Source organism: Phocoena phocoena, chromosome 7 (assembly GCF_963924675.1).
Source record: "Phocoena phocoena chromosome 7, mPhoPho1.1, whole genome shotgun sequence".
Taxonomy (NCBI): Eukaryota; Metazoa; Chordata; class Mammalia; order Artiodactyla; family Phocoenidae; genus Phocoena; species Phocoena phocoena.
Genome location: NC_089225.1, coordinates 25,762,705 through 25,782,749, shown reverse-complemented (window position 1 = coordinate 25,782,749; position 20,045 = coordinate 25,762,705). Strand labels below are relative to the sequence as shown.

The 20,045-nt window shown below is 34.8% G+C and overlaps 1 protein-coding gene across 1 annotated transcript in view; it reads left to right on the top strand.

Annotated features, from left to right (window-relative positions):
* The window catches only part of LRP1B (LDL receptor related protein 1B), a 1,473,103-nt gene that overhangs the window by 1,365,190 nt on the left and 87,868 nt on the right, over window positions 1-20,045 (top strand). Inside the window, exons 80-82 of the mRNA XM_065880137.1 lie at window positions 12,147-12,263; window positions 13,956-14,129; window positions 15,945-16,070. Of these exons, the coding sequence (XP_065736209.1) occupies window positions 12,147-12,263; window positions 13,956-14,129; window positions 15,945-16,070 (417 nt within the window). The remainder of the gene's footprint in view (window positions 1-12,146; window positions 12,264-13,955; window positions 14,130-15,944; window positions 16,071-20,045) is intronic.

Below are 20,045 nucleotides of genomic sequence, written 5' to 3'. Positions count from 1 at the left end.
AAACAAAATATAAGAGATGGGCAGTTATGGGAAGGTACTATTTTAGTTATGATTATCAAAGTAGTCATTTCTAGAAAGGTGATATTTGAGAAGATGACTGAATAAAGAGAGATAGCAAACTATGTGATTATGTGAAGAAAGAGCTTTCCAAGTAGACAGAATGGCAAGTTATGAGTTAGGAATGAACTTAGCATGTGTAAGAAACAGCAATAATGTTAGGACAGTTGGCGCTCCGTATCCATGGTAGGTTGAATTTACTGAACCCACAGATACCGAGGGCTGACTATAATATGCCATTTTAAATAAAGGACTTGAGCGTTTGCAGGTTTTGGTATTCATGGGGGATCCTATAACCAATCCCCTGCAGACACCAAGGGATGGCTGTATGCCTAGAAGCATATGATCAACTTGGCAGAATAGTAGATGTGAGAGTGACAAGGTGACCAAAGTCAGATCATCCAGGACCTGGAACACACTGATAAGGACTGGATTCTATTCTAGCTTTAAGGGAAGCAAGCCACTGGGGATTTTGAGGAAAGTAGCATGATCTGCTCAAACACTATTTTATTTTTTTAAAAACTTTGTACTTCTTTTTCTTAACGTTTTTATTTTTAACTAATTTTAGACTTTTATTCAGTAGAAAGGTTGGACAATTGATTTAAAAGAAGCTTCTCTGATGTTCACATCTTACATAGCCATAGTATACATAACATTATTTTCATTTCAAAAAATGACTCAGGAAGCAATGTATATAATTGCCTGTCTGAGGGTTCTTATGAGGGAATCTGAGACAGGTATTCTTGGGAAATTTATTTATGAAGGGAGTGTTATTTCCTTGCTATCATGTGTTGTAGTTGTGGACATGACCAGCTCAAGTCAATCAGATGGAGATATCTCACAGAAAATTGGAGATTTTAGTTCTGGAGCTCAAAGCAGAACTAGAAACTTAGTTCAGAGAACTGGCAATAGAAAACTGATGATTTAAAGTTGCTGGAGTTAAGATAGACAAGGGAGGAGAAAACAGAGGCTTCTTAGGGTAGAAATGTGTGAGATGCTTATATTCCGAAGAGTCAGGATCAAAAATAAAGACTACAGAGGTGTTTGAGCAATAGGAGCAAAGCAACAGAATTCAGTGTCATAATAGCTGACAGAAAAGTTTCAAAAGGAAGATGGTATACCCTATTGGGCATAGCATAGTGTATTAGACAGAAGAAATATGGAGTCGTAGAAAGAGTATAAGCCTTCCATTTATATAGGCTTGAGTTAAAATTGTGCAACCTGCATAAACTTTTCAGCACCAATGTTCTTATTTGTAAAATGCATATGATAATATTTACCTTACAGAGAATTTATAACAATTCATTTATATCACAAGTTAAAACCAATGTAAATTGATTGGTATAATTTCTTGAATACCTAAGAGACTAAGAATAATTATAGAAATAATATGCCACATACTAGAGCCTTGCATTTGTACCTTGTCCACCATAACTCCATAACACGAATTTTATTTTTTTTGATGACATCTGGCCTGTGAATGTATTTCCTTTTTTCTTTTGAACTTTATTTTATTTTATTTTTATACAGCAGGTTCTTATTAGTTATCTATTCTTTACATATTAGTATATATATGTCAAGCACAATCTCCCAATTCATCCCACCAATACCACTGCCCCCCCTACTTTCCCCCCTTGGTGTCCATACATTTGTTCTCTACCTCTGTGTCTCTATTTCTGCCTACAGACTGGTTCATCTGTATCATTATTCTAGATTCCACATATATACGTTAATATACAATCTTTGTTTCTCTCTTTCGGACTTACTTCACTCTGTATGACAGTCTCTAGGTCCATCCACGTCTCTACAAATGACCCAATTTTGTTCCTTTTTATGGCTGAGTAATATTCCATTGTATATATGTACCACATCTTCTTTATCCATTCATCTGTCGATGGGCATTTAGGTTGCTTCCATGACCTGACTATTGTAAATAGTGCTGCAATGAGCATTGGGGTGCATGTGTCTTTTTGAATTATGGTTTTCTCTGGGTATATGCCCAGAGGTGGGATTGCTGGGTCATATGGTAATTCTACTTTTAGTTTTTTAAGGAACCTCCATATTGTTATCCATAGTGGCTGTATCAATTTACATTCCCACCAACAGTACAAGAGGGTTCCTTTATCTCCACACCCTCTCCAGCATTTGTTGTTTGTAGATTTTCTGATGATGCCCATTCTAACCAGTATCAGGTGATTGTAGTTTTGATTTGCATTTCTCTAATAATTAGTGATGTTGAGCAGCTTTTCATGTGCCTCTCGGCCACCTGTATGTCTTCTTTGGAGAAATGTCTATTTAGGTCTTCTGCACATTTTTTGATTGGGTTGTTTGTTTTTTTAATATTGAGCTGCATGAGTTGTTTATATATTTTGGCAATTCATCCTTTGTCCATTGATTCATTTGCAAATGTTTTCTCCCATTCTAAGGGTTGTCTTTTTGTCTTGTTTATAGATTCCTTTGCTGTGCAAAGGCTTATAAGTTTCATTAGGTCCCATTTGTTTATTTTTGTTTTTATTTCCATTTCTCTAGAAGGTGGGTCAAAAAAGATCTTGCTGTGATTTATGTCAGAGAGTGTTCTTCCTATGTTTTCCTCTAAGAGTTTTATGGTGTCAGGTCTTACATTTAGGACTTTAATCCATTTTGAGTTTATTTTTGTGTATGGTGTTAGGGAGTTCTAATTTCATTCTTTTACATGTAGCTGTCCAGTTTTCCCAGACCACTTATTGAAGAGACTGTCTTTTCTCCATTGTATATCCTTGACTCTTTTGCCATAGATTAATTGTGCATTTATAAATGCGTGGGTTTATTTCTGGGCTTTCTATCCTGTTCCATTGATCTGTATTTCTATTTTTGTGCCAGTACCATACTGTCTTGATTACTGTAGCTTTGTAGTATAGTCTGAAGTCAGGGAGCCTGATTCCTCCAATTCCATTTTTTCCCCTCAAGATTGCTTTGGCTATTTGGGGTCTTTTGTGTCTCCATACAAATTGTGAAATATTTTGTTCTAGTTCTGTAAAAAATGCCATTGGTAATTTGATAGGGATTGCATTGAATCTGTAGCTTGCTTTGGGTAGTATAGTCATTTTCACAACATTGGTTCTTCCAATCCAAGAGCATGGTATATCTCTCCATCTGTTTGTGTTACCTTTGATTTCTTTCATCAGGGTCATAGTTTTCTGAGTACAGATCTTTTACCTCCTTAGGTAGGTTTATTCCTAGGTGTTTTATTCTTTTTGTTGCAATGGTGAATGGGATTGTTTCCTTAATTTCTCTTTCTGAACTTTCGTTGTTAGTGTATAGGAATGCAAGAGATTTCTGTGCATTAATTTTGTATCCTGCAACTTTACCAAATTCATTGATTAGCTCTAGTAATTTTCTGCTGACATCTTTAGGATTCTGTACAAATAGTATCATGTCATCTGCAAACAGTGACAGTTTTACTTCTCTCTTCCAATTTGTATTCTTTTATATCTTTTTCTTCTGTGATTGCCATGGCTAGGACTTCCGAAGCTATGTTGAATAATAGTGGTGAGACTGGACATCATGTCTTGTTCCTGATCTTAGGAGGAATGTTTTCAGTTTTTCACCAATGAGAATGATGTTTGCTGTGGGTTTGTCATATATGGCCTTTCTTATGTTGAGGTAGGTTCCCTCTGTGCTCACCTTCTGGAGAGTTTTTATCATAAATGGGTGTTTAGTTTTGTCAGAAGCTTTTTCTGCGTCTATTAAGATGATCATATGTTTTTTATTCTTCCCTTTGTTAATATGGTGTATTGCATTAATTGATTTTCATATATTGAAGAATCCCAGCATTCCTGGGATAAATCCCGCTTGATGAAGATGTATGACACTTTTAATGTGTTGTTGGATTCTGTTTGCTAGTATTTTGTGGATTTTTGCATCTATATTCATTTTTCTATATTAGTCTGTAATTTTCTTTTTTTGCAGTGTCTTTGATTTTGGTATCAGGGTGTAGGTGGCTTCATAGAATAAGTTTGGGAGTGTTCCTTCCTCTGCAATTTTTTGGAAGAGTTTGAAAGGATGGGTGTTAGCTCTTCTGTAAATGTTTGATAGACATCACCTGTGAAGCCATCTGGTCCTGGACTTTTGTTTGTTGGAAGATTTTTAATCAAAGTTTCAATTTCACTACTTGGGATTGGTCTGTTCACATTTTTTATTTCTTCCTGGTTCAGTCTTGGAAGGTTATACCTTTCTAAGAATTTGTCCATTTCTCCAGGTTGTCCATTTTACTGGCGTAGAATTGCTTGTAGTAATCTCTTAGGATGCTTTGTATTTCTGCGGTGTCTGTTGTAACTGCTCCTTTTCCATTTCTAATTTTATTGATTTGAATCCTCTCTGTCTTTTTCTTGATGAGTCTGGCTAAAGGTTTATCGATTTTATCTTCTCAAAGAACCAGATTTTAGTTTTATTGATCTTTGCTATTGTTTTCTTTGTTTCTATTTCATTTATTTCTGCTCTGATCTTTATGATTTCTTTCCTTCTACTAACTTTGAGTTTTGCTTGTTCTTCTTTCTCTAGTTCCTTTAGGTGTAAGGTTAGGTTGTTTATTTGAGATTTTTCCTGTTTCTTGAGGTAGGATTTCATTGCTATAAACTTCCCTCTTAAAAATGCTTTTGTTGCACCACATAGGTTTTGGATTGTCATGTTTTCATTGTCATTTGTCTCTATGTATTTTTTGATTTACTCACTGATTTCTTCAGTGATCTCTTGGTAATTTAGTAACATATGGTTTAGCCTCCATGTGTTTGTGTTTTTTACATTTTTTTCCTCTTCAACTGATTTCTAATCTCATAATGTTGTGGTCAGAAAAGATTCTTGCTATGACTTCAATTTTCTTAAATTTACTGATGCTTGATTTGTGAGCTAAGATGTAATCTATCCTGGAGAATGTTCTGTGTGCACTTGAGAAGAAAGTGTAATCTGCTGTTTTCAGATGGAATGTCCTATAAATATCAATTAATCTATCGGGTCTATTGTGTCATTTAAAGGTTGTGTTTCCTTATTAATGTTCTGTCTGGATTATCTGTCCCTTGGTGTAAGTGAGGTGTTCCCCACTATTATTGTGTTACTATTTATTTCCTCTTTTATAGCTTGTTACCATTTACCTTATGTATTGAGGTGCTTCTATGTTGGGTACATATATAGTTATAAATCTTATATCTTCTTCTTGGATTGATCCCTTGATCATTATGTAGTGTCCTTCCTTGTCTCTTGTAACATTCTTTATTTTAATGTCTATTTTATCTGCTATGAGTATTGCTACTCCAGCTCTCTTTTTTTTTTTTTTTTTTTTTGCGGTATGCGGGCCTCTCACTGTTGTGGCCTCTCCCGTTGCGGAGCACAGGCTCCGGGCGTGCAGGCCCAGCGGCCATGGCTCACGGGCCCAGCCGCTCCGCGGCATGTGGGATCCTCCCAGACCGGGGCACGAACCCGTGTCCCCTGCATCGGCAGGCGGACTCTCAACCACTGCGCCACCAGGGAAGCCCCCAGCTCTCTTTTGATTTCCATTTGCATGGAGTATCTTTTTCCATCCCCTCACTTTCAGTCTGTATGTGTCCCTAGGTCTGAAGTGGGTCTCTTGTAGACAGCATATATATGGGTCTTGTTTTTGTATCCATTCAGTGAGCCTGTGTCTTTTGGTTGGAGCATTTAATCCATTCATATTTAAGATGATTACTGATATGTATGTTCCCATTACCATTTTCTTAAGTGTTTTGGGTTTGTTTTTTAGGTCCTTTTCTTCTCTTGTGTTTCGACCTTGGAGAAGTTCTTTTAGCATTTGTTGTAGAGCTGGTTTGGTGTTGCTGAATTCTCTTAGATTTTGCTTGTCTGTAAAGCTTTTGATTTTTTCATCATATCTGAATGAGATCCTTGCTTGGTAGAGTAATCTTGTTGTAGGTTTTTCCTTTTCATCACTTTACATATATTGCGCCACTCCCTTCTGGCTTGTAGAGTTTCTGCTGAGAAATCAGCTGTTAACCTTTTGATAGTTCCTTGTATGTTATTTGTCATTTTTCCCTTGTTGCTTTTAGTAATATTTCTTTGTCTTTAATTTTTGTCAATTTGATTACTGTGTGTCTCGGCATGTTCCTCCTTGGGTTTACCCTGCCTGGGACTCGCTGCACTCCCTGGACTTGGGTGGCTATTTTCTTTCCCATGTTCAGGAAGTTTTCAAGTATTTTCTTGTGTCCTTTCTCTCTCTCTTCTCCTTCTGGGACTCCTATAATGCGAATGTTGGTGTGTTTAATGTTGTCCCAGAGGTCTCTTAGTCTGTCTTCATTTCTTTTCATTCTCTTTTCTTTATTCTGTTCTGCAGCAGTGAATTCCACCATTCTGTCACCCAGGTAACCTATCCATTCTTCTGCCTCAGTTATTCTGTTATTGATTCCTTCTGGTGGATTTTTCATTTCAGTTATTGTATTGTTCATCTGTTTGTTTGGTCTTTAATTCTTCTAGGTCTTTGTTAAACATTTCTTGCATCTTCTTGATCTTTGCCTCAATTCTTTTTCCATTGTCTTGCATCATCTTCCCTTTCATTATTCAGAATTCTTTTTCTGGAAGGTTGCCTATCTCCACTTCATTTAGTCATTTTTCTGGGGTTTTATCTTGTTCCTTCATCTGTTACCTAGTCTTCTGCCTTTTCATTTTGTCTGTCTTTCTGTGAATGTGGTTTTCTTTCCACAGGCTTCAGGATTGTAGTTCTTCTTGCTTCTGCTGTCTGCCCTCTGGTGGATGAGGCTATCTGAGAGGCTTGTGCAAGCTTCCTGTTGGGAGGGACTGGTGGTGGGTAGAGCTGGGTATTGATCTGGTGGGCAGAGGTCAGTAAAACTTTAATCTGCTTGTCTGCTGATGGGTGGGGCTGAGTCCCCTCCCTGTTTTTTTTGGCCTGAGGCAACCCAGCACTGGAGCCTACAGGCTTTTTGGTGCTCCGGGAGGGCTCCCACCAAGGAGTATTTCCCAGAACTTCTGCTGCCAGTGTCCTTGTTCCCATGGTGAGCCACAGCCGCCCCCTGCCTCTGCAGGAGACCCTCCAACTAGCAGGTAGGTCTGGTTCAGTCTCATATTGGTTCACTACTCCTTCCCACTGGGACCTGATGCTCACACTACTTTGTTTGTTCCCTCCAAGATTGGAGTCTCTGTTTGCCCCAGTCCTGTCGAAGTCCTGTAATCAAATCCTGCTAGCCCTCAAAATCTGATTCTCTGGGAATTCCTCCTCCCATTGCCAGACCCCCAGGTTGGGAAGACTGACGTGAAGCTCAGAATCTTCACTCAGTGGGTGTACTTCTGTGATATAATTGTTCTCCAGTTTGTAAGTCACCCACCCAGCAGTTATGGGATTTGATTTTATTGTGATTGCTCCCCATCTACCATTTCATTGCAGCTTTTCCTATGTCTTTGGATGTGGGGTATCTTTTTTGGTGAGTTCCAGTGTCTTCCTGTTGATGATTGTTCAGCAGTTAGTTGTCCTGTGAATGTATTTCTACTGCCAGTCCTATAGTGCTGAGTGGCTCACAGGTGCAATTCTAGTTTTAAGGGGACCAATTATTATTTTTATCCACATTTAAAAGTGTCATTTAGTATATTTTGTTAATTTGATTAATTTTCTCATTGTATATCAATTAGAATTCTGTAAGATTTAAAAAGTCCACACACCACATGTAAAAATTTATTGCTTTATTTCATGCCGACCTGCTTAATAAATGAATTTCTTAATATTGGAAATGCTAGTCTTATATAATTAGGCAGGATTTTATTCCATCAAGCAGAAACATCTCTCAGTGTTGTCTTTATCTTTAGTAACTCTTAAGTATGGCATGCCAAATGTTATTGATATACAAATGAGTCAAAAACAAATCTCAGAAGATTTTTAGGAAATAATAGATAATTTAGATTTTATAAATAGCATATTACTAGAAAGTAACAATGAAAAGCTGGCAGTCATTCTGCATCTGTATGCATATATGCATGTTATATGTGGGAGGACATGTGCACTTATGCAAATATATTCTATAAGATATCCTTACATGGATGTACATTCATTGCTTATGTCTTCCTAGAAACATCTTAGACTTATTCGTACCTATATTCTCTCTTTTGTTGGTGTATGTTTATAAATATTTGACTTGACTCCAAAGTTATTATGTGAAATCAGTAACTATAATAATGCCTCTGTTTCCCTCCGTGTGTAACATCTTGTTCTTTACGTATGGGGTTTAAAGGAAATTCTGTCTTTCCTGATGCATCCATGAATGACTATGTGCACTAGGATGCAGTACATTTGGTTATACTCTGTACTTCAATAGAGTGAAGGTGATATCGGCATTATGAACAGCAATAGGAATAGATAGAAAATTGTCTCTGTCCCTTTATATAACCTCTGTGCATTCTAGGGTTGGAATTGTACTGATCGGATAGTTAGCTCGCCACCAGCACTGCCATTGCCTCCTTTCCGAACTCATGAGAATACCTCATTTCTCCAAACTTGGTACTCCATAATCTACTGCTTTAATGATATAGTAGATCATTGACTCCTTAATGTATAATCTATGTGCCCAGCAAGACCATAACAGGTTAAACCAAAACCATAATGGATATTCTTGTTATATCCCCTGTAGAATGTTATAGTGCCTGTAATTAGTATGTGCTTAAGACTAATTATATGTTGAATGAATGAAGAGATGAATGCCTCCAATTTTTAACACTCTAACCCATGGTATGGTATTAAGACCTCTTTTAACAAATGGCATACTTCGTTTTGTTAGGCCCTATATTAAATATAAGAAGCATAATCTATATTCTGATTCAATCAATTGTGTGGTGGTTGAGTAGGACGTTCCATGAGAGCAGGAACATGATCTGTTTTATTCTTTGCTACATACTAGTACCTGGCAGTGTATGGTGCAAGAGAGTTGCCTTACAAATATGTATTGAGTTAATGAATTCTGTGTCAGATAAGGATAGTTTCCGGTTTTCCCTGCAGTAGAAGGGCGTGTAGAATTACATGAGTCTGATTTAAATACCATATTATTTGATATCCAGAAGCTTATTTATGTTACCTTTCCCTCCTCTCAAATCGTGGCAATTTCTGAGAGAATAAACAAGTACACACTGGCCCTGGACCAGTTGTGATTATTTGATTCACTCAGTAAATTCCTTGTCATTGACCAACAAAAGATCTCTAATTAAATGAAATAGATAAAAACTTAAGGACTATTTTTTCAATTCCTTGATACATTATTTTACTAACACTCATAAGTAGATATGTGTGTGTGCATATATGGTGTGTGTGTGTGTGTGTGTGTGTGTATATTACATATATATACATATATGTGTAAAAACAACTTTAATGTAGTTCGGAATCTAAGACCCTATGTAGGCAACCTATCTCAAAAAATACTTTTAATAATTTTTTAAAAATAAATTTGACATAGTGGTAAGTATTTTTAGTTTTTTGGACCCCTCTTATACCTCTTAAATCAAGAATAGGTTAGTGCGCACCTGTTGGGTATTACTACCTTACAAATCTTGACTTTCCTTTAACACAAAATGTATAAAATCTTTTTCTCTCTTTCTGAAAACATAGTGATTTTAATTTATTTCTCTCTCCAAGTTTTCTCTCTTAAATATCACATTGGTACTGTGGTCATTTCTCATAAGATTTTTTTACCATTTTCTTTCTTCTTTTTAGATCATAGTGGAAATAGGGGCACTAGTGGGAGGATCTTGGAAAATTTCAGAGTTCAACAAAAGTTAGATTCAAAAATCCCTAAAATGTAACAGTAGTCTTGATATCATGGGAGATGTTTAGAAAATGAATACACAATTAGGGTCATTATCATGTGCTCCTAAAACTTATTGAGACTTTATCTTTCATAATACTTCCAAACTGTGATTCCATTATGCTTGATTAGAACAAGTATGACATTTTATTTTAAATTTTCTGCACTTACACTGACTTGGTTCCAAATATTCACCATTCCCAGTTCAGATAAGAATAACTTTCCTGGGAATTGATTTTTCCCCCATTTTATTATTGCTTCTTTGTTAAAGACAAAAAATAGATGTGATATTTTTAAAGATATAGAAATGAACTTGTTCTTTCATATAAACTTGACTCATCTCTATAACAAAAAAGTAAGTTGATTCCTTTTTTAACTTTTTAATTTAAAAGACTATCTGTTTCATTAAAGGGCTTAAGGAAAAATCAAAATCATTGATTTGTGGATGTGGGGGAATATAAATCCCACTCATCTAAAAGCTTTGTTATATAATTTTTATCTAGATGTAATTCAATCCAAAATAGTACGGTATGGGACTGGAGATGATAAAGATGTGTTTTTCTAAAGCCTAGACTAACAATGCAATGTATGACACGTTTGAGAAATTTTTACTGCTGCTGAATCTGAAGAAACAATATTGGTAATTAAATTAGATTACACACCCATTGTCTTCTTCTTTTATATGATTAACAAATTTAATATTCAAATGTAGAGACGCATTATGTTGGGAACAGCTTTTTTAAAAAAAAAGCTCCTCCCTTGCACCATACACTGCCAGGTACTAGTATGTAGTATTGTATTACACTGGTGGGAGAGAAAGAAAAGCGTTTTCAATCTTTCTGAGATAACCTTTTTGAAACAGAATGGCGGCAGCAGGAAGCTGGATGGTTTTATGGTTCATGTTACCCATAATTATACATGAAGAAACAAAAACCTAATTCCCAGCATAACTCCAAATAACAAATTAATCATTGAGCAGAAACTAGTAAAACATGGGCCACTTGTTTTAATTGTTAACTCATTTCTCAGAGGCTGATTGGGCATAGAACATCTGTATACTCTGCTTGAGGAGAAATATTTATATTTAGTTTGATTACATTTGGGATAGATCTACACACTGAACTGAAGAATTATTCCCAAATGAAATGAAGCATGATATGCTTTCATTTTGATTGTTAATCTTGGCCCATCTACACAGGAATACAATTAGTGTAAACTCGAAAATACTTTTCATTCAGTTGCCTTGCCATTGAGAGGTACCTCGGTTTTTTTATTGAATGAGCTGATTCAGAAAGCTCTTTAGCATTCAGATGCCAAAGGTATTTTGATTGCATTGTACTATCAAAGTATGTCATATCTAAAGACTAGCTATGTCGTAAAAATTGAATATCTATAGCAGTGAGGATTTGTTATGTAATTCATATGTCATAGATCTTACTCTTCTATACTGAATGAAGTTTACTTAAGGTATTATATGTGTTGATATTTGTGCAAGAAGACACCGGCTAGACTCCAATCACATTATGAAATACAAAATAAAAAGTTGAATAAATAGCAAAACATGATTTTTTACTACATATTATGTTAGTCCAGTGGTATTCACTAACAGATACTGATGATATAAAGAAGGACAAACAGTCTCAGAGCAAATTAATGATTAGACTAAAAAAATAGAGTGAAAAATTTAAGTATCAATACAACTTAGAACCTTAATTAAGAAATTTACTATTCATTCTTCCCTACTATAAACATCAATCTTTAGTCAATTTATACTTCAGCCTGCACACAGGTGTTTCATAACACTGTAGACTAACTCCAAGTGGATGAAAATATCTTATGATTAAGCCCATGAACCTTTTATATTCTGAGAAATGCACCTTCATGAAAAGATTCAAAATATAACTAATTACACTGAATTATTTTAAATAATGGTTGGGTAAGTGATTTAAATGATGAAAGTATCATGGGAAATTCTTTTAGAAAATAACCATAATTAAGAAAGCAGTATAGAAAGGAAAGATATTTAGGGTGGCTTTCCCTATGTGAAGTAAGTTTTTTTTGCCATAGTTTATTAAATAAATTCTATGTAATCTATACACATGTATTTCAGATAGGGATTAAGCTATTTCAGTTTTTCTGATTTTTGCACTACTGTGATATAGGCTGGGTAATTTCTAAGATGTCTGAAGAAAAATGTCAATTATAATAAGACATTAAAAGAGCAGAAACATAATTTTAAATAATCTCAAATGTATTGCTGTTATTTGTCTGTGTGTATTGATTTTGCAGGTCTGGCCGTGGATCATTTCAGTGAACGGATATACTGGGCCGACCTTGAGCTCTCTGTTATTGGCAGCGTTCTATATGACGGCTCTGATTCAGTAATCTCTGTCAGCAGCAAACAAGGTTTGTGAAGTGCTCTTGTTTTTGCTTTTAATTATCACTGAAAGTATTAAATAATGATACATAAATATAATATGAAAGCTTTACATTCTGTATTTCCTCAGATTCTCTCTCTTTTCAACTTATAGCTCTTACTGTTCCTTACAATTTTCATTCTTACTAGAATAACAAAGAGGCCAGGCCAGAAGAACTTCTTGACTCTAGAACAAACTTGGTCCGTTGCTACCCGGATTCAAAAAATATTCATTCTGTTTGTTGCTTCCGTGGATGTTCTGTTCTGAACAGAACACTTCAAGTAATCGAGATTAGTGCCTGTGAACGCTATTTTTAATTTCAAATTGCAGTGATAAGTAGGAAATGAGTTATTGTATATAGTAAAACATCATAGTAAAAATTATTATTTTAGGTAGTTGATAGGGATATTCTCATCCATGTGAAAAGCAACATGTAAAAATGACAACTTATCTCTCACACAAGTGCCTGCAGAATCTACATGTGCTCTTCTTTTGTGGCACCCTTTTATATCTCCATCTCTGTGTCTACCTCCTATTTTTTACTCTCATTTTTGACTCCTTTCTGTGTCTCACACTTTTTTTGCCTGGCAATCTCAGTTCTTTCTGATGAAACTAATTGATTTCCCTTCTGTTCTTCTTTCCCTTTCCTACCAAAACTGCTTACCTATTTAACACCAATTGTTCACAATATATACTTGAGGTTTTTATATTTACATATTTTATTTACTGAATATTGCTTTGCTTCCTTTTTTATTTTTAAACAAAATCAGAGAAGTTTCAAGAAAAATAATTGCATTGAACTTTCACTGTGTCTTTACTGGAAGTGTGTGTTTTTTGTATGATAACCCTAGATGGAAAAAAATTCCGTATTCACATAATTGATTGCAAAAATTTACCTGTTTTAGCTTAAGTATACATTTTACTGTTTCAAGGAACATTGAAGGAAAATATATGTTAAAAGGCATTTTATGTTTTACAACCTTTAGATAATAAGTGAAATATAAATGTTATTTTACTTGTTTAAATTTCAGTACCAAAAGTTATATTTCTTATAAATTCTCTCAAATAATAGCCATTTTGTAAAATATGAAAAATTATTATTATTATTACTATTCTTCTCAGCCATACTAGTCATATGTATGATTACCATTTGCCAATTTGTTTTCTTACCCCATTTCTAAAACAGATAATAGTAATGCCAAATTTTGGAGGAGGATTTTACTGTTTAAAATCAGTTCATGATTGATTGATAAAATTGTCATTCAGGTAATCTAATTTGACCATTAATTTTATACAGAAAACAAAATGATAATTTTGTAAATTCCTGGTTTTGAGCAATGGATAACATTGGCCTGTAGGCTTTTTGTTTGCAAACTGTACAGCAGAAAATATTACTGTGTATAATATGTCCCCCAGCCAATGCTTTGTGATGGTGATGATGATTAAAGTGATGATGGAAGTGTTTTTTATATTCTGAGTGACAAGTTTAATATCTCACATATTTCTATTGCTAATAAATTAATCCTAACAATGTTACAGCTAATATTAAAAACATTCTAATTCTGAAAGGTTTTTTATGAACAGGAATAAGATTTTCTATATGATCTTGGATAAACTTAGTTTTCTTAAGTCTGAGTATTTATATTGCAACCCTTACAACTGCATTTTTTAAAAATTCTAGGCTTGTTACATCCACACAGGATTGATGTCTTCGAAGATTATATATATGGAGCAGGACCTAAAAATGGTGTATTTCGAGTTCAAAAATTTGGCCATGGTTCAGTAGAGTACCTAGCTTTAGATGTTGATAAAACAAAAGGTGTTTTGATTTCTCATCGCTATAAACAACTAGACTGTAAGTATAATATTTTATACTATTATCTATATTGACAAAGTTTCTTTCTTATGACTCTCAAAATAAAGTATTTTTAAATTCTTAACTCTATTCATGGCTTAACCCCAATAAGTTAAGTTCACTTTAATTTTGGTATAACCAGACTTTTCAAATTACCAAAGACAAGAAATAAATAATGCAATAGTTGCTATTTTTGCTAAAACAGGTATGAAAATTTTAGGATTTGTTTGTATTTTCTTGGAATTAGAATTAACTTTGTTATAAAAATTTGTCTCTTATTTTGTGTTTTTCTAAATTCTTAATAAAACTTTCTGGGTCGATAGATAAACCACACAAGTAAGGAAATTTGTCATTAGCCTTTTTCACTCACTGATAACCAAGTAAAAATCATAGCTTTAACATTTCATCTTTAAAGGTATCTGAGGAGAATGTTCCCAAGGGTTGTATTTTCTCTCATGGTTTATGACTTTTATTGTTACTTTCTCTCCTAGAAAAATATAGGTAAATAATTGACATAGTTATTTTGAAAGATCTGTTTCAAACAAAGCCATAAAAAATATCAAAGAACAAAGGAATAAAATGTGGCCGAAATTCTAATGATCTGTGTTTATGTATGAGTTCACCCTTCAAAAAACTTTCAGATTTACTTATAACTATTCTTTATGGCAAATAAAAAGGGATTGGGCTTCCCTGGTGGCGCAGTGGTTGAGAGTCCGCCTTCTGATGCAGGGGACACGGGTTCGTGCCCCGGTCCGGGAGGATCCCACATGCTGTGGAGTGGCTGGGCCCGTGAGCCATGGCCGCTGGGCCTGCGCGTCCGGAGCCTGTGCTCCGCAACGGGAGAGGCCACAACAGTGAGAGGCCCACATACCGCAAAAAGAAAAAAAAAAGGGATTTAATCTCATTTGGTATGATGGTCTGGAAAGGTAACAACTGATATTTACCAAATCAGTTTTGGAAACAGATTAAAACAACATATATTCCCCTAAAACCTCCCTGAAATTCTATTCAGTGTTTTGCTACTCTTTGCTAATGATCTGACACATATGGTTCCAAGGTTAATATGAAGACATTCCCTCTCATCCTCTAGCTCTCTTTGATTCATATTCATAGTCAAATATCTCCACCTTCATAAAAAATAAATAAATAAAAGTCTGCCCTAAGTATAATAGGTGTTTGATTACTGGTTCTTACAGAATGAAAGCCACTTTCATAGTCACCATTTCACTACCTAGATACCATTTCTGTTTCATTCTAATGATAGATCCTGCATGGAAAGCCACACAACAGCTGTGGCTGCAGAGGATACCGATTGGATAGAAATATAGACAAAAATAAATGTGTTACCCATTTATCCATGCACACAAACTCCTATCTGATGGAAAGCACACCATATTAAACATGTTTTTAGGGAAAAAAGCCATGTTTTGTTTGTGTTCTGACAGACAACTACATATGGATTTTAAGCCTTTGTGAATACCAGGGGGAGCTGTTTCTGTCTGTTAAACCAGTTTTGAAACTACCTAAATTTGCCAAAGGAAAAGTGACAAAGTATGTGCTTGAATAATTTCTTCTCCCTCATGGGAAATGTAAAGTAGGGTAAAGTTTCTATTAATCTTGAATGTTGGGTAGTAATTTCTTTTCATCTATAAAGGAGAATTGGAATATTGAAATAAGATACTCCCAGTAAAAATTTGATGTTATTTCTTTTCAACATTGCTAATTCATCATTTCACCTTATTGAATTTTATGTTTTTGAAACCTATTGTATTTATAATTATGTGTTTCTTTTTTCTTTTGTTTTGTTTTGATCAGTACCCAATCCATGCTCGGATCTAGCATGTGAATTCCTCTGTTTGCTGAATCCTTCTGGGGCCACCTGTGTGTGCCCAGAAGGAAAATATTTGATTAATGGCACCTGCAATGATGACAGCCTGTTAGGTAGGTAAACTTCATTATTCTGTAAGTAATGAATTACTGTGTACAGTAAATGTTCACAACTACTGAAACTGAGCAGTATTAGCTACTCAGTCATCACTGATATTTCCATGATATCACTGGTTCTTGAATGCCTGTGTAAACTATTCTTTTCTCTGATGATGACTTCCCGTCAGTTCTTTCTACATTTGTTCACAAAGCTGCATTGAGCACTTACTGTGCATCGAAGACTAGATTAAGAACTTTGAAATCACACACAGAATCAAGAGACCTGTTTATATAGCTCCTGTATCAATAAAGATAATGATATTTCTGAGGGTGCCATTCTGCTATTAGTTTAAACCCAACTCCCAAATCCATTTATTCATTTAGCAACTTTATATATGTTTTGTGTGCCAACACTAATTTAGAAACTGATGATAGACTTAGAAAATAAATCTTAGTTTCCTCTATGTAAAATCTGATTAACAGTAAATACTACTACTACTAATAATAATGATAAATATTTTGAGGGCTTCTGAGCAAAGCATAACACTAATTTAGAAAAAAGGACTAAGTTAGAAACAAAACTGAAAATATTTCTTCATTCAAGAAGTTTATATTTTAGAAGCTAGAGGTTGGAACAAACATTTAAAAACTTGAAATATTATTTCAGATGCTAGTATGTGTTAAATAGCAAAACAGAAAAAATCAAATGAAAAAAATCAAAACTGAAAATAGTGTGATGGGAAAGGGAAAGAGATGTCTCTTGGATATCCAGGCAGACTTTCAATAAGTTTCCTCATATTCAAGACATTAGCCATAATGGGAAAAAAATGCTACTAAGAGAAAAGAAAATCAACACATTAATTTTATGTCACAGACAAAAATGCAGTGCTCCAAAAATCACTTGAGGGTCACAGCAAACATTTTTCCAATGAGATACACACTTAGGATCTCTTCATAGCAGGGCTTCCTACCGGTTGTATTTCTCTCTTTAAATGAACTCCTCATGTGAACACAGTGTCTTTGCCCTCAGTCAGCATCTATACCCCCATATCACTGTCTCATTGTTCTCTGCTGGGGGTTATGCCAGCTGAAGACTTTTGCCTTTCCTAAGGCACTCAGTGTCTAAAACTGTCACAGCTCTTTCATTTAATATGTATTTTTAATCATTTGATATGCAAAGCTGAAGAGGTTGAAAAGATGAAATGATGAATGACACAAACACCAATAAATACTTATGTGAATAGTGATATAAGCCACAAAAGAGACAGACTTTATGCTATTATGAGGAATTAGATGATTATCCAGTTAGAGAATTGATTAGTTCCTATAGAACATGACATTAGAACAAGATCTGCAAAGATAGATTATATTTAGATTAAATAGGAATGAAGGAGGAGGACACTGAGACAGAGGAAACTGTCTGAAAAGTCATGAAAGCATGGACTGTAAAGAAAATAATGAGTCATTTATTCCAGTTAGTGTGTAGGATGTGCAAAGTGCTGTTGTGGGTGGCAGTTGGAACATTCTTAACGGAGAGCTAAATATGAATCATGACTGGTATTTTGGATGGGTATTTTAGTGCCAGTCATTGAAAAGGGATGCTGTCACTGGTACTAGGATGCACCCTTCCTCTACCAATTCTCCCAACTAGAGTTGCCGTGATCTCAATTGTGATGGTAGAATAAGAGAATTAAATGAACATTTTCAAACATTATCAGGTACATTTTTCACTCACTGCTCTGACACAGTCACAGACTCTATACTTAACATCTCAGAAACAGATTCTTAAAAATGTCAACAACTCCTTCCTTGTGGAAGATGTGCCTCATTTTCACTAGTTCCACATATACCCATAAGCAGTGCTCTCACAGATGCCTGCTATGTGCCATGTCTACTTACACTATTGTTTGGGTGGAAGAGACCCCTGGGAAAGAGATGAGTATTCTGCACAGACGTACACAGCTTGTGCTACCAGTGTGACTTTTACACTGGTTCAGATATTATAAGTGTGTTTTTTTTTTCTTATGGTCAAGTTGCAGACAGCTTTTCTTGTTTTCCTTTTATGAGTAAATAAGACTGTCTCTTCTACATAACCTCCCTTTTTCCTCTTTGCTTAATGCAAATAATTTATTCAATAATACAAAATCAACAAATATACAGGAAGAACATGGTCTGGAGTAGAGCTGAGGTGGTGCTTTGGATTAAGCCAAGATCTATCATTTAACTAATATGTTTGGCCCTGTACTCCCTCAGTCTCAGTTCTTTCTGTGTAAAATTAGATTAACAATAAATACTACTAGTACTGCTAGTAATAATAATAAATACCTTGAAGGCTTATGAGCAAAGCATATTTTAAGTCTGTTATATATATATATATATATATAATTTCATTTAATCCTCACAAAACTCCAATGATATTATACTGTCATTGCCCCTATTTTTACACATAAAAAATTGAAGTATGGAGAGGCTCAATTGACTGTCTAACAATACTTAATAATGGTGGTACCCTAAGGTGGACCTAGGCATTCCACACTCTTAATCATCACATAATACACTCCAGTGTCTCCAAGTCACCCAAAGTACCCATGTCCAGAGTCATTGGAAATACTAGAAATAACATACAGAAAGTGCCTAGCACAATGCCTTGCAAAAAGTAGACACACAGCACTCTAAAATAAATCTGTCGTGAAGTAAGCAAGAAAATGAAGCTATTACCAAATTGTATAGTTTTATGTTTTAAATGAGGAAGCATTTTGTCTAAATATACAAAGATCTAAAACTTTTTTATAAATTTTAGTTTTACTATTTCAATCCTGCTTGAAAGGCAGGGTTACAGAAACCTCCTCAATGTTTATTTTATGATTTAAAACAAAATCTTATATTTTAAATAATCTGAGTGTTAAAAAGTATTCACACTGGCCTCTATATATGAGCCTTGGTAATGGATGGCTTGAACCACTTCGGTTAGGAATATAATTAAGTGATTTTAGAATTATTGATTGGTGAAGATAAAAGCCAATTAATTTTTTCCTGACATTAGCATTTGATACAGCCAACTTTTTCAGCTCTTTGTAATTACTTGCCTTTCTCTAGCTGCTATTGTTAAATGATGAGCACCCTGAGTATTTTTAATCTTCATGTAAGAAATTTGAATTCAAATGTTACGCATTCTTGGAGAACTATTCACCTGCTCTTCCCTATAGTTCATTATAATTGCTGGAGCTTGGCTTCTGGGGATGATTTTGTTATTGACAAAAGCAGCTTCCTTTTTCATTATAGAACTATTACAGTTAGGTTTTGAAAGAATGTAACTCTTTCATCAGGCAGTGTTATATTTTTTAAATTTCTGGTGCCTAATGAGGCACATTATAGAAATGCACCTGTCCTAACATGTAGAGATTTTGAATACCTATGTATTTTTACACAGAACATCCACAGGTGAAAATGAGCCCTCCCGTAACAATCCTAAATGTGATCATAATACCTTAAGTATTTATCTTCATTGTTCACATTCACAACTCCAGTTAGGATATTTCATGCTGAATGAGTTAGAAATGTTTTGGTAAATTTTAAATTGAGCAAGCATGTTTCACTAGAGATCTTTCTTGAGAACGTGACCTCTATATTCAACTCTTTGCTAGAGATTCCCACTTGCATTTATATAGGTATCTCCAATTTAATATGTTCAAAGATAAAACAACACTTCAGGTCCTATTGGCCTCGTGTTAGAAGCTGAAGAATTATCCTTGTTTTTTCCTTTCCCTCTGATGTGATTTTTGTCTTCTAGTTACCTTCAGAATATGTCTACATTATCTATCCCACATTACTCTATTTTAGGCCATCATCTTATCTAGCCTGGACAATTTAAACAGAATCCTAATAGTCCCCCTGCTTTCAGTTTAACCCCTACCAGTACAGTCATTCTTGGACTTTTTAGACTTTTCAAAGACCTAACATTGCTATGGGGGAAAGTCCAACATCCAAGGA